Here is a 13,982-nt window from a genome sequence, read left to right as displayed (position 1 = left end):
ACAATACCCCAGCTCACCTATACATGCAAGTGTACTTCATTTTTCTTGTGTGGGTTCATACATATATCCCGATGTTATTATCTTGGTGATTATCATATGTGTGAGATGAAGAAGTAAACAATATCGTAGAATATTTTTAAGTTTAGTCAGTTGCCGCAATGTTTCCACGAGAGGGACACGATATTATGAAGACAAGAACTGATCGGAAGAGCACGTTGCTAATCATCTGTTTCTTTTTTATTCACTAGCTGCTATTAAGTTATAGAAAGAAGGGTCTCAACTGAACGTATTCATCAGCAAACACGAACATAAAAAATACATGTACATAGAATAATACATTATATATCACATGGGCCGCCCACCCACAACTCATCTCCACATACAAAGTTTTTACAAAAAATTTTGCACAATACTCCGCTGCACTTTCTTTTTTCGACTTCATTTTTCGCTTTTCGGATGCCATGTGTCTTGGGCATGGTGTAGCTCCGTGCATAGTGTGGATATAGTGGATTATCGCACCAGAAAACCTTTCCATGCAGTAAACAGTGCATGGAAATACTCCACGGACAGTGGATGCATGCATGTAATGTATATGGAGAGTGTCCTTGGGACCTCTGGGTGAGGATGCAGGGGTCACTAACGTGACCTCTTCCTTATTACGTAATGACAGAATGATCGCCCTCGCTCACTGGGGGTAAATTTAGGCTCCTCCCACTTGAAGCGAATGTGCCCAGACCCTTTGCCTTCCAAAGGCGGCGACTTCGTCGCGGGGCGGCGACTTCGTCGCCGCGGAGTCCAGTTGGCAAAGGGTCTGGAAACCAGACTACATGTGACCATGCTCGCACCCAGTTCCAAACCGAGCTAGGGCAAAGGCTATGGCCTCTTTTCTTTGGTACTCTACATGTTTAAAGGATGGGTGGGAGGAACTTTAAAGGAAATCAAGAAAAGTGGTCTTCTCATGTGGTACATTCACACTTGCAGACCACACACTGAAGAGGTCTTACTGGTGGAGAGGGGGAGGTGATGCTTTTGCCTAACCCTTTATGTGCTGTACAAGTATGACACTTTAAATAGCTTAATTTGTCACACATTTTCACTGCATTTAGTTTACAGGAGCCTCGGAACCATTTTCAGGCCATGGTGGAAGGCTGTGGAGAAGGGGGAGGGGGGAATGGGGGGTGTCTAGGTCAATGGTTACCACCCCCCCCCCCCCCCTTTGGTTCCATGGCCCCTGAGTTATTCATTCAGACTTGACCTACAAAGCAAGCCTACAGAGGTGTACAGTGTAGCAATGTGTCTCAGTCAAACAGTTAGGACATTTCACTGAAACACATTCGCCTGCATCGAGTTTCCTCAGAAGCAGTTGTCAAACGTTACAGCCCTGTGAAAATTTACATTTTCCACCTCTGTTGTCAGTTGAGCCAAAAAATAGTATTTCACACAAAACATGTCAATCTTTTAAAGCTGTAATAACATGACGTAATTATATAAGTTTTTACATCAGAGATTAAAAGTGCTGTACATTATTCACACTGAGTGATCATGCCTACAGACAAATTCAGGCACTTAATTTGTATGAATCATACACAGTTAGGTGAACTTGGAAATTGAAATTGATGTATGCCATCAAATAATGGAGCGGGAATAAGTATGCATTACCTTGCATTATACAATTCAAATTCATGTAATTTAGAAGAGCTACATGATAGGGTGATTTCTGCCATACCTGCAGGGCGAGCGAGACCTTGACGAGGTCAACCAGGATGTCGTCCGTGCCGAACTCGACACAGAGCAGCGCCAGGGTGGTGAAGACCGCCACGTAGTTCTCCGTCTTGTTCTCGCTGCAGCGCAGGTTCTCGTAGATGTGCCACTGGATGTCGGCCCCATTCTAACGGGACGGGAAGGGAGGAAGTTGCCTTCTATCAATAATCATTCGTACGACTGCTTCATTATTACATTTCCATTCCACAAAAAAAAAATCACAAGACACTGTTGACAGAATTAACTTTTAACTTATGTTTTCAGAAAAGATCACTACTGCACGCATTCACATCTATGTCAATATTTAATTTCCTTTCTACTCTATCCTATCGCACATTTCCCTGATAAGTTGTTCTATCCATAGAATTCACTCGCACATAGTATAGACACACATCCACTTTGTCCGTTGCATACTTCTGGAACATTCTGTACTGTAATGCTAGTTGAAGCTTCATATGGAAAAAGTCTTGTTACGCAAGCGACAGGGCCTCCAGTTGGCTCAACCACAGCAATTTTCTCTGCCAGAAAGATTCAACTGATGTACACTGTATCTTCATTTGCTTTCACCTGTTGAGGATAAGTCCCGAGTATACTCGGGGCAACTGTCTATGGGAAATGAGTGCTGTAGCAAAATCAGCCCATCCTCGAAAGGTTAATGTGTAAGCCAATGACAAGAAATTGAAATGAAATAAGGTTTACCCTTGTAATATCCACTCTATCTAGTGACTAACAAAACAGGTTCCTTGGTAGAGGAAGAATTTAGGGGAATATTCCATTTCATGCTAGAAATTGACATAATAAAAAAAAAACATAGTTAAAGAAATAGAAAAGTGAAAGCGTCAGCAAAAGGAAGGCAGATATGGAATTTATACAGCCACAGATGAACAAACAAACGGCAGTGCAGTGTGCAAATGAGATAAGTGTTACAATATCATCCTCATACCACTTTCAAACTTTGCGATTACATGAAAAGTATCTGAAAATCCTCTTCATTTTGATCAGAAATTAAGCAACATAAACAACTCTCCCTGTGGATGTTCACCATTTCTGAATCAAAGCTACTCACAAATTAACTACTCCACATAGACTTGAAAAATATAAAAGAAACAACATGTATGGGACATTCTTCTATTCACATAAAAAAAAAAATGTAATCGAAGTAAAAGTAATAAACAATTTTTAAATCTGATGATACAAATATTGAAAAAGAAAATTAACAATTGTTCAAAAGCTGAAAATGTCTCATTTGATTTGCCTTGCTCAGTGCTTAAAGGGGATGGCTAGTAACTGATCAGTGGGAATCAATGGGAATGCTGGGGAATGATTGTTCCAATTCTTGTGGGATTCATTTAAGAGTACATTATCTATCTATTGTTGTGTGAAAATTATTTGCTTCAGAACGATCTCATATTCAATAATGTGCAGTTTAATGCTCTGTCACTGTACAGGCATGCTAGTCTGGAAACATTCAACTGCACAATACTTGAATATGAGACCATTCTGAAGCAAATAATTTTCACACAACAATAGATACATAATGTACTCTTACATGAATCCCACAAGAATTGGAACAATCATCCCCCAGCATTCCCACTGATTCCAACTGGTCAGTTACTAGCCATCCCCTTTAAATAGACAATCCGAAAGGGTTTCATTTTTTTATTGAATTTCAGTGTTTCACCCTTTGTGTGCTTTGAGTGCTGATTGACACAGAAAACCCCATAGCATTGTATACACCAGCCAAAGTCCCTGGCAGACGAAGAGTGAAAAGAAGTCTACCTTTCTCAAGAAGGAGACATCTTGCCGAGATGGTTTCTCTACCCTCAGGTTCAGCTCGGAGATGTTCCTTGGTATGCTGATGTTCCTCCTCAGCTTGTCCGTGTTGTCATGGCGATCAATGAGTGTGTGCAGGATCTCCTGGACAATGTATCTGATGTCTGTTAGAAAATAAAGCGACATAAAGATGCTACGATTCATTTTTTTTTCATGGGGAATATGTATAACACAATACCATGTGTGTAATATGTGGGACTCAGTACAGCCCTCCAGGATCAAATGGCTGCCAACATTGTGAACTTCAAACAGTGGAGTGTTTAAGTTCATAAAACTTTAGGTTCACTCCTACATGAAGAAGAAGAAAAAGAAGAAGAAGAAGAAGAAGAAGAAGAAAAAGAAGAAGAAGAAGAAGAAGAAGAAGAAGAAGAAGAAGAAGAAGAAGAAGAAGAAGAAGAAGAAGAAACAAAAATCACTTGCATCACTGCATCATAAAACCACACCCCAGCTTTTCAAGGAGAATTTATACTGGAAACTATTGGGAGCAGTGACAGTGAAGCTAAAAAATATCATCACACATCGTCGCTGGGGTGGCAAGACCTTTTATCTGCAATTTTGGTGAAAATGACTTTTTTGGATCAATGGTTTGATAATCAGTTAAGTGATGTCCTGTCCAAATCCTAGATGTCTTACCCAAAAAATGAAGTCACCATGGCATGTCAAAAAATGAAGTCACCATGGCATGTCAAAAATAATGTCACTCCCATTGGATATAACGTGCTTTGGCTGCCAAGTTTCTTTGCTTTCCTGAACATTTGACAGTTTGTAGATACGAGGTCTTGTTGCCCCAGTGACAATATGTTTTTGTCATGCACTAGAAAGGAAGGTCAACTCATTTATCTCTGCTTTGCAATTGACCAGTTACATGTCAAGCCATTTTACAAAGGGCCCTCTAGTGGCAGCTTACAGAAAGGCAACAAAAGACTGGCCCATGCTTAACTCTTTATGTGCCACGTTCGCACGTCCGGCTCAGTCGACGGCGTGCCAACTTCGCATATTCTGCTCAACAAACAAAGCCGCCAGACAGATCGATAAACCGCTAATTACTGCTAATCCCGCGGCACAATGGAAGCGTTTCCGGTGCCTTTGTTCCTCTCATATACGACTTGCATTCTATGTGGTGGTCGATTATCAAGCAATGTTCCCAACTAGATTTGCTTGTACATTCTAAGTTTCTGTAACAGTTTTATGTGCAAAAGTCATGCCTTTACAGTAATGTAGAAACTGGTCATTCAAAAGAAGAATTGAAAATAGATTCGTCATACAATCTATATCGTAACAAATCTTGGCATTCCTCTTTGACTTTGCCTACTATCATGCCCATCTTAACAGAAATTTGTAGAAGTTACACAAATCGGAATAACAGAATTCTTTCTCAAAGCATGACTGCCTTCGTGTCTCAGAATAACGTGGCACACAGGGGGTTTCCACCATGGCACATAAAGAGTTAAACAGGGCCTGAAGCTCCTCATGAGAGCAGTTCACTGAGAGCAGTTCACTCAGACTTCAGCCATAAAGAGCTTTCACAATGTAAAGGTAGTCAAAATTATCATAATTATGAAAATGGAAAGGTAGTCTGGTGGTCCGGATTGTAACCATAACAGCAAAGTGACGCATATAAAACATTTTCTTTAACTCTTTATGTGCCACGTTTGCACATCTGACTCAGTCGATGGCGTGCCAACCTCGCACATTCTGCTCAAACGCACAAAACCGTCTAAACCAATCAATAAATTGCCAAATCCCGCAGTACAATGAAAGCATTTCTGACGTTTTCGTTCCACTCACATATTGCTTGCATTTTATGTGGTGATTGATTATCAAGCGGTGGTCCTTACTGAATTTGGGCGTAAATTCCAAGTTTCTGTTACTGTTTTGTGTACAAAATTCTTGCTTTTACGGCAATGTAGGTACTGGTCACTTGAAAGACTAGAAATATTGCTACGACGACTGGTATGCCTCCGCCATAATGCATGGTTCTCCTAATAGGTCTATAGTACAATGTCTTGACAATGTGTGATGACAGTTTCACACAATTGGCAAAATATTAAAATGACAGGTTTGCCACAAATGTGCTGAATGTTCACTTTCCTAGAACTACGTTCAATTGGATGAATGATTAAAACGTCAGAGTGAAGGTATTTGGGGAACTGATGATTTTTACTTGACTTTTGACCCTTTTATAAGTTTATGCATTGAGTAATTTTCAAGGTATTGATAAAAAGTATTATTTCAGTATCAAATGGTAAAATAGTATTATCTAAACCTGGCCTTTGACCTTTGACCTCACAGTTCCAAAGAGAAGCACTGTTAAGTAGAACATGCATAAATATGTAAGTTTCATGATGATACCTTGAGTTACTCTCGAGATATGGAGGAAAAAGTGCAATTCAGCACTTTCACTTGACCTTTGACCTTTTGGCAAGAAACTTCCCACAGAATATATATTGGGTAATACATGCATACATCAAGTTAAAAAAAATCCTTCAGGCATTGCATAAATATAAGGAAAGTAGTGATATTTTGAGGAGTTGACCTTGACCATTGACCCCCTGACCTTTGACCCATGACCCCCAACTTCCCTAGACAATCACTGCCCATTGGTACATGCATATATACTAAGTTCCATGAAGATACCTTGAACCATTTGCGAGATATGGAGAAAAACATGAAATTTCAACCTTTTTTTTTACAAAATAACCTTTGACCTTTGACCCCGTGACCCTACAATCCAAACAAAGTATTATCCCCCCAGGATATACCCTCATACCAAGTTTGATGTAAAACCACCTTACGGTTCTTGAGATATCAACAAAAATAAAACGGGACGGACGTACGTACGGCTGGACGTACGGACGGACAGACGGACGGACGACCCTAAAACATAATGCCTCTGGCCACTTCGTTGGCGGAGGCATAAAAAACAATCAAAGTATGGCATTTTCTCTACAACTTAACTCATTATTCATCCAGCTTAACAGATATGAGTAACATACAAAACGTTTGAAAACCTGAATGCTTTTGTGTCTCAGAATAATGTGGCACACAGGAGGTTTCCATCACAGCACATAAAGAGTTGAGGTGAGTATCTGCAAACAGCCTTCAGTCAGAGTCATGATTATGTGATACATCAGATTTCCAGATATTGTGTGATGGTCATTTGTCTCAGAAATGTGAAATGTTGTGACTTTGGTTTCTAGCTCTCACAGAAATTTGCCAGATAGGGAAAATAAAGAGCTGAGCAGACGGCAGCTCACCGGGATCGGGCACAACGGACATGTTGAGCAGCGGCTGCAGAAAGGATGCTGGGAATGTGGATGCCATGGAAACAGTGACGTACTTTGTGCCAACCTATCATGAGCGGGAAAAAAAAAAACAGACATAGAGAAAGAATAATTGGGAGCATTTCAAGTTCACTTCAATGCGCACTAAGGACACATACATTCAGAGGTTTCAAATCGCTAATTTAATTTCCTTTTCGTACACACTGCAGGATGAACTGGTTTGTTTTAATGGTTTTTCATTGTTGCATCAGCTCAGATAAGCATTAAAGTTAAAATCTTGTTCAGAGCACATACTTTGCTGCAGGAAAACAAAAGTTGTCAAGACTGGGTTATTACAAATTTGCATCACTGTTATGATCATTGTGAGACATGCAATTGTCATTACTATGTGATCAGAAAGGTATCATTCCTAGCTTCAACAAATGCCAGGAAAAGTACACGTGCAATGTCTCTGTGCAACATGCAAACTTACCTCCAATAAACTTTTGAGAAGGATGTTCTGCATCAGAATGTCACCCTCTCTGAAAAAGAAAGTGATTGGGAGATAACTCCAGCCAAAACACCATTCTACATAAATTACAACATGTACACGTTTGGGCACTATGCGGGGCCTATCTCACAGGAGGAGACACTGATGTCACTGCTACTCCTGATCAGTTGCTGCAACTCATGAAACTCCTTAGACCAAAAAAGGCTTGCACTGTCACCCTAAAAGGTGACTCCCGGGTGAATTCAGAGACACCTCCAAACAATGTAACAGTTAGCTACACAACCTATGTCAAGAAGAATGACTAATCTTAATTTTCTGCCAATATCATGATTACAACAAATATTCCAACTCTCTTAGAATTGAGAATAATCAAAAAGTGGAGATACCTGCAAAAACTGAATAGCACATGAGCCACAACCAGAAATTATCTCTATCAATACATTAGGAGTACGTGTTTATCAAAAAGCTATTACAGATAGAAAGGTCAAACAGTTTGATATACATGTATACTCCTGAGGGCTTGGTAACATGCAATGCATCTCACTTGCTCCTATTACGTGTAAAGACATTTTCATACTTGAAATCGAATTCCCACACAACAGTTGTAGCTATATCAGGGGAAGCGTCTGAGCTGTAAAGAACACCATTTGGTAGAAGAGTATGCATACCATGCCACACATAATAGTGAGTCAGGACCCACTCGCGAATCGCGAATCGGGACTTGTCGACGATTTCGCAAGTGGTTAAATTCGCAATTGTGGAGTACAGTACTGAATGCAGAAATGTATGCATGTCCATCACATTTGTGCTGGGATCAGAGTCAATATTTTTGCATGTCTTTAAATTTAATAGCGAACATCCCCGACTCCTGACATTCACAAAAATAAAAACCTTACAAAATATTTAGCGTATAAGGTAGATTTGGAATGATCATGGTTACAAGCTGGTTTCCCAATGTATTGCTTGGTAAACAAAGCAATGAAGAGGGGGTGGGAATAAGGTGCAACACTCACCCCTTGGAGTAGATGGCTGAATCTCTCCCTAAATGCTCCTGACTTCCGCTGGGACGGGGCAGCGGAATCTTACCCATGATGAACATCATGATCTCGATCTTCTGGTAGTCCGGTAGGATCCGCGCAAAAGCACCTGTCATTTTTCAGTGAACAGAGATGTGGAAAGGAACACTTGAATGAGTGTGTCATTCACAATGCATTTTCGTCCACTATGAGTTCTTCAGAGTGTGATCACAACAAACATTACCGGTAATTGGTGACAAGGTCACAGCACATGCAGAACCACTGCTCTGGAATAAACTTCCGTGACAAATGCAGAGACTCCAACTCTCCCGCTTTCGATGGGAGATCTCCCGCCAAAAGCCCATTTTTGCAAAATCTCCTGTTCTCCCGCTTAGAGATTTAATTTCTCCCACCCTGGCTCTGTGTCTCCCGTTGGAAAGGATTTCTTACTTATTGCCATCATATATTGAAAAATAAGCCTTAGATAGCACGAGAGAGAGCATTTTGAACCCTAGAACTTCCAGGCCCCTTAAGCAGGCCCTGGACCCCGGCCACATGAAAACTTTGCGCTTCAAGCTCTTGATGTGCGCTTCGCACACATCAACTGGAGTCTCCCATTCGCTAGGGGTTTCAGGCGAGAGAATCTCCAGATCAGAAGGTGCTTATGGTTGGAGTCTCTGCAAATGAGCAATATTACATTCTGTTGAATTTTTGCAAAATCTGCTTTAAAGGCATACATGGTGTACATATTATATCTTGCTTTTGCATTAAGGCACACTCGCTGTTTGACTCTTTCTTCTATTTTAATTTCATCTTTTTTTTTGGGGGGGGGGGGAGGAAGGGGGATTGAGCTACAGTTGTATGTGGAGATAATTTCTGACTGAACTGTTAGCATCCTATTTGAAAAATCTGGGTCCCTCAATATTCTGAGTACTGCTTCTATTTTTGTATTTCGGAACCCCAAATCCTGAATGATCCTGAAATCCTGAAATCCTGAGTTGAGCCACCTACAGAGTTTGTTGATCACACATTCAGAGTTCATCGATTGCTGTTTGCAAGAAAATTGACTCCACACTCACCCATCGTGTCGATGATGGCCTCTTCGAACAGTGCCTCCTCGCGCTCGTTAAAGTTCGGCACCTGCCGGGTGGGCTTGGGGGACGGTGTCCTTTGGCCGCCCGACAACCTCTGCTCCACCGATGCCCTGAGGTGACGCAGCAGTGTATTGAAGACCTCTAGCACAGAAGTTCCTGAGAAGCACAAGAGCACGATTCATCAATGGGTAAGGAGAGGAGATTTCACGTTTCTGACTGAACTTGTAACAATGTTGTTAAAATACATATCTAAACTTATTCAAATGACAGGTTACACTATTCTTGTATCACATCATTTCTATTGCTAGGGCTGCACTCCAACCCATTTTTTCTACTGGTCCGACCTGTCTGTCTGACTAGTAGGTGCCCAGTTTTTTTTCCATCTTTTTACTGGTTTACTCCTGAAAAAGTTACTGGTCCAACAGTGAATTTTACTGGCCCTGGACCATAGGACCAGTGCCAGTGTGCGGGGTTGCTATTGCAATTGCAGTTGATCGACGAAATGTCCTTCATCAATGTTTGGTTATTCAGTGTTTTAGTAGTTGCCATGATAAAGAAATCATGTGCATACATACCAGGTACTGGGATTCGAACCCACAACCTCCCAATTGCTAGACAAGCATGGTATTCACTACACTACCAAGATTCTACCTGATAGACAGTGATGGTTCTGATTCCTTATAGCAGCATGTACTTGTATTGCGTATTCATTCAAATTAATGATTCTTGAGTCAAGTCATTTTAATTGCGGGGTCAATTTGTCAATCCATTGCAATCCCTAAATTTGTTCCATGTCACAAATTGGTTTCAACTGATTTGAGTCTCTTTGTACACTGTTAGGTGCAAATGACATAAGTCATATGCCAATGTGAAAGGGCTGGAAGGAACCATCATTGATGTCACAATGGATACACATTCATGTATATTAAAAAAAAAAAAATCTGCATGCAGCATGAAAAATGAAGGACTTTGTTCGTTACACTATATATTTGTGTCTATCCTTCTGTAGTCTGATGATAAAATGATTTTTACCGAATTGCAGATGTAAGTGTCGTACGTGCATACGAACAAAGCCACACTTGATCTAAAAAGACGAAATGCATACAATTGACAACAAACAGTCTGTGGAATTATAATCATCACAAATTTGAATCAAGTCTCCCACATCAGAGAGTAAAAGCTCTTCTCACCAGGAAAAAAATAAATTGCAATACGAGGCATTTTTCTTGTATATTAAAATTGTCATTAAGAGTTACACTTGTATATTTTCTTCAAAATAGTTACTATTTCTCCTCAAAACCCCCTTAAAAACAAAACAAAAAAACATGTACTGACGTGGTTATTAAAACCACTCATCTAAGTTAATGTCTCTGTTTTCAATGAATTCTTCATTCTCCTGTCCTCCACATATATGACTTCCATAACTAACATGTTTTGATCGTCTACTCAAGAGCAAATTACTAAATTATTTAAATGATGAATAGCACTGCAGAATCTCACTAATTCTCATCCAGGTATCTATTAATAACACAATGCCAACCAATGGCACTGGAGAATCCATAGTGAGGGTTGCACTGAGATACTGCATCACTCACCAACGGCCCCGTCTGCTGCTATGGCAACCGTCTCCTTGAGCACCTCCACGATGCTGCGTTTGATGCGAGGGGCGCTGTTCATGTTGTCGTCCAGGTGAAGGAGCAGATAGTGGGGGGCCACGTTCAGATACTGCGACTGTACAAACATGAGGGGCACATGACAAACTCAAGCAATCGTAAAGATAAAGCTAGCTAAATATAAAAAATCCACTATGTGGGGTTCATCTAATACCGGGATATTATATATTTCTCTTTTTTTAAAGACATTATTTGCAATTTGCAGATGAAACAAAAACACAGCTTCAGTGCTTCAAAATAGTTCTTAAATGTCAAATCAGGATAGAAATAACCAATGTAGAAATGATAATCAGTATACAAATTGTAATCAGTGTTAAGCAATGCTAAACAAACAAAATGTGAATAGTTATAATAAAACTGTTTCTAGAATAAACAATCTACAGTTATGCTTTATTGAGAAGAATAATAGTGACATCTTACACTTTAGGCTTTACTGCAAATTTTTTATATGGTAGGATGTTTTGTGATACAACTAACCTACACATACATGTATGCATACAATGTGATAACTCAAACTTTTTTTTTTTAAATCACTGCTCCCAATGGTAAACAATACCTTCAAAATGGAGACAACATATTTGAAATAAAGAGCTACACATGCACATTATAAAAATACGAGCACAACTGGTTAGGTCATGAGAGGATATCATAAGATTGGATGTCAGATTGCAATTTCCCATGGCATCCACTTTCAAGACTTGAACAAGGAAACAAAAACAAAAACAACAAGGAAAAGTAGAAATTACGCGGTGCGTAACATATGTCCCCGCCGGAAGTAGCATTTTGTAACAAAATGTGCAATATAGGTAAAAAATCAAGGTCAAAGGTAAAAGAAGTCAAAGGTCAAAATTCTGTGTAGAAGTTTTGAAGCCCTCACCTAGTGCCATCACATAAAGCAAATGGAATCGAAATTGGGTTAGAAATGGCGAAGGAGTAGCATTTTGTAGCCAATGTACAATATAGGTCAAAAATCAAGGTCAAAGGTCAAAGAAGACAAAGGTCAAAATTCTGTGTAGAAGTTTTGAAGCCCTCACCTAGTGCTATCACATAAAGCAAACGGAATCGAAATCGGGTTAGAAATGGCGAAGGAGTAGCATTCTGTAGCAAAATGCACAATGTAGGTCAAAAATCAAGGTCAAAGGTCAAAGAAGTCAAAGGTCAAAATTCTGTGTAGAAGTTTTGAAGCCCTCAACTAGTGCCATCATATAAAGCAAACGGAATCGAAATCGGGTTAAAAATGGTGAAGGAGTAGCATTTCGTAGCAAAATGTACAATATAGGTCAAAAATCAAGGTCAAAGGTCAAAGAAGTCAAAGGTCAAAATTCTGTGTAGAAGTTTTGAAGCCCTCACCTAGTGCCATCACATAAAGCAAACGGAATCGAAATCGGGTTAGAAATGGCGAAGGAGTAGCATTCTGTAGCAAAATGCACAATATAGGTCAAAAATCAAGGTCAAAGGTCAAAGAAGTCAAAGGTCAAAATTCTGTGTAGAAGTTTTGAAGCCCTCAACTAGTGCCATCATATAAAGCAAACGGAATCGAAATCGGGTTAAAAATGGTGAAGGAGTAGCATTTCGTAGCAAAATGTACAATATAGGTCAAAAATCAAGGTCAAAGGTCAAAGAAGTCAAAGGTCAAAATTCTGTGTAGAAGTTTTGAAGCCCTCACCTAGTGCCATCACATAAAGCAAACGGAATCGAAATCGGGTTAGAAATGGCGAAGGAGTAGCATTTTGTAGCAAAATGTACAATATAGGTCAAAAAATCAAGGTCAAAGGTCACGACTGAAATTCTGTGTAGAAGTTTCAAAGCTCCCATGTAGTGCTATCATATAAAGCGAAACAGAATCAAAATTGGCTCATAAATGACAGAGAAGTAGCAAATTGAAGATTTTGATCACACACGGACGCACACACGGACACACGGACGGACGGACGGACGGACACACGGACGGACGGACGGACGGACACACGGACACACACACGTACGGAGCCCGTTTCATAGTCCCCTGCTCGAACTCGTTCGGCGGGGACAAAAAAATGATGATGATCTCTTTCAAGTAACACATATTGGAAGGGGGGGTATTGCGATGTACAAATAAGCACATCCCCTTTATTCATTCCCTTCACAAAATGACTTTAAAAAAAGAAAGAATGAATCGAGGACTCATGAACAAAGGTCAGTATGGGAAGGGCATAGGCTAACAAACCAGTATAAAACAACTTATTTTTTAAAAACCCTCAAGGGTTGTAATGATAACATAACCATGCTCTCAAGATTGCTGCAAGGTTAAAGATAGTCTGGTGCCTTATTATTTTTTTCTGTATGGCTTCAAAATACAACAAGGAAAAGTAGAAATTACGCGGTGGGGGATGTCCCCGCCGGAAGTAGCATTTAGTAGCAAAATGTACAATATAGGTAAAAAGATCAAGGTCAAAGGTCAAAGAAGTCAAAGGTCAAAATTCTATGTAGAAGTTTTGAAGCCCTCACCTAGTGCCATCACATAAAGCAAACGGAATCGAAATCGGGTTAGAAATGGCGAAGGAGTAGCATTTTGTAGCCAATGTACAATATAGGTCAAAAATCAAGGTCAAAGGTCAAAGAAGTCAAAGGTCAAAATTCTGTGTAGAAGTTTTGAAGCCCTCACCTAGTGCCATCACATAAAGCAAACGGAATCGAAATCGGGTTACAAATGGCGAAGGAGTAGCATTTGGTAGCAAAATGTACAATACAGGTCAAAAATCAAGGTCAGAGGTCAAAGAAGTCCAAGGTCAAAATTCTGTGTAGAAGTTCTGAAGCCCTCACCTAGTGCTATCACTTAAGGCAAACGGCAT

The 13,982-nt window shown here is 40.0% G+C and overlaps 1 protein-coding gene across 1 annotated transcript in view; it reads right to left on the bottom strand.

Moving 5' to 3' along the window:
• Positions 1-13,982, bottom strand: part of LOC139715998 (protein EFR3 homolog B-like) — a 52,339-nt gene that overhangs the window by 13,654 nt on the left and 24,703 nt on the right. Inside the window, exons 9-15 of the mRNA XM_071627559.1 lie at positions 11,074-11,209; positions 9,464-9,634; positions 8,382-8,514; positions 7,351-7,399; positions 6,852-6,945; positions 3,541-3,698; positions 1,727-1,888 (exon numbers count right to left, since the gene is read on the bottom strand). Of these exons, the coding sequence (XP_071483660.1) occupies positions 1,727-1,888; positions 3,541-3,698; positions 6,852-6,945; positions 7,351-7,399; positions 8,382-8,514; positions 9,464-9,634; positions 11,074-11,209 (903 nt within the window). The remainder of the gene's footprint in view (positions 1-1,726; positions 1,889-3,540; positions 3,699-6,851; positions 6,946-7,350; positions 7,400-8,381; positions 8,515-9,463; positions 9,635-11,073; positions 11,210-13,982) is intronic.

The sequence above is a fragment of the Diadema antillarum genome, unplaced genomic scaffold, assembly GCF_040938485.1.
Source record: "Diadema antillarum isolate AM-2024a unplaced genomic scaffold, OU_Dant_1.0 scf00000006, whole genome shotgun sequence".
NCBI lineage: Eukaryota > Metazoa > Echinodermata > Echinoidea > Diadematoida > Diadematidae > Diadema > Diadema antillarum.
The sequence above is the reverse complement of the archived record's forward strand: the minus strand, read 5'-3'. Positions and strand labels throughout refer to the sequence as shown.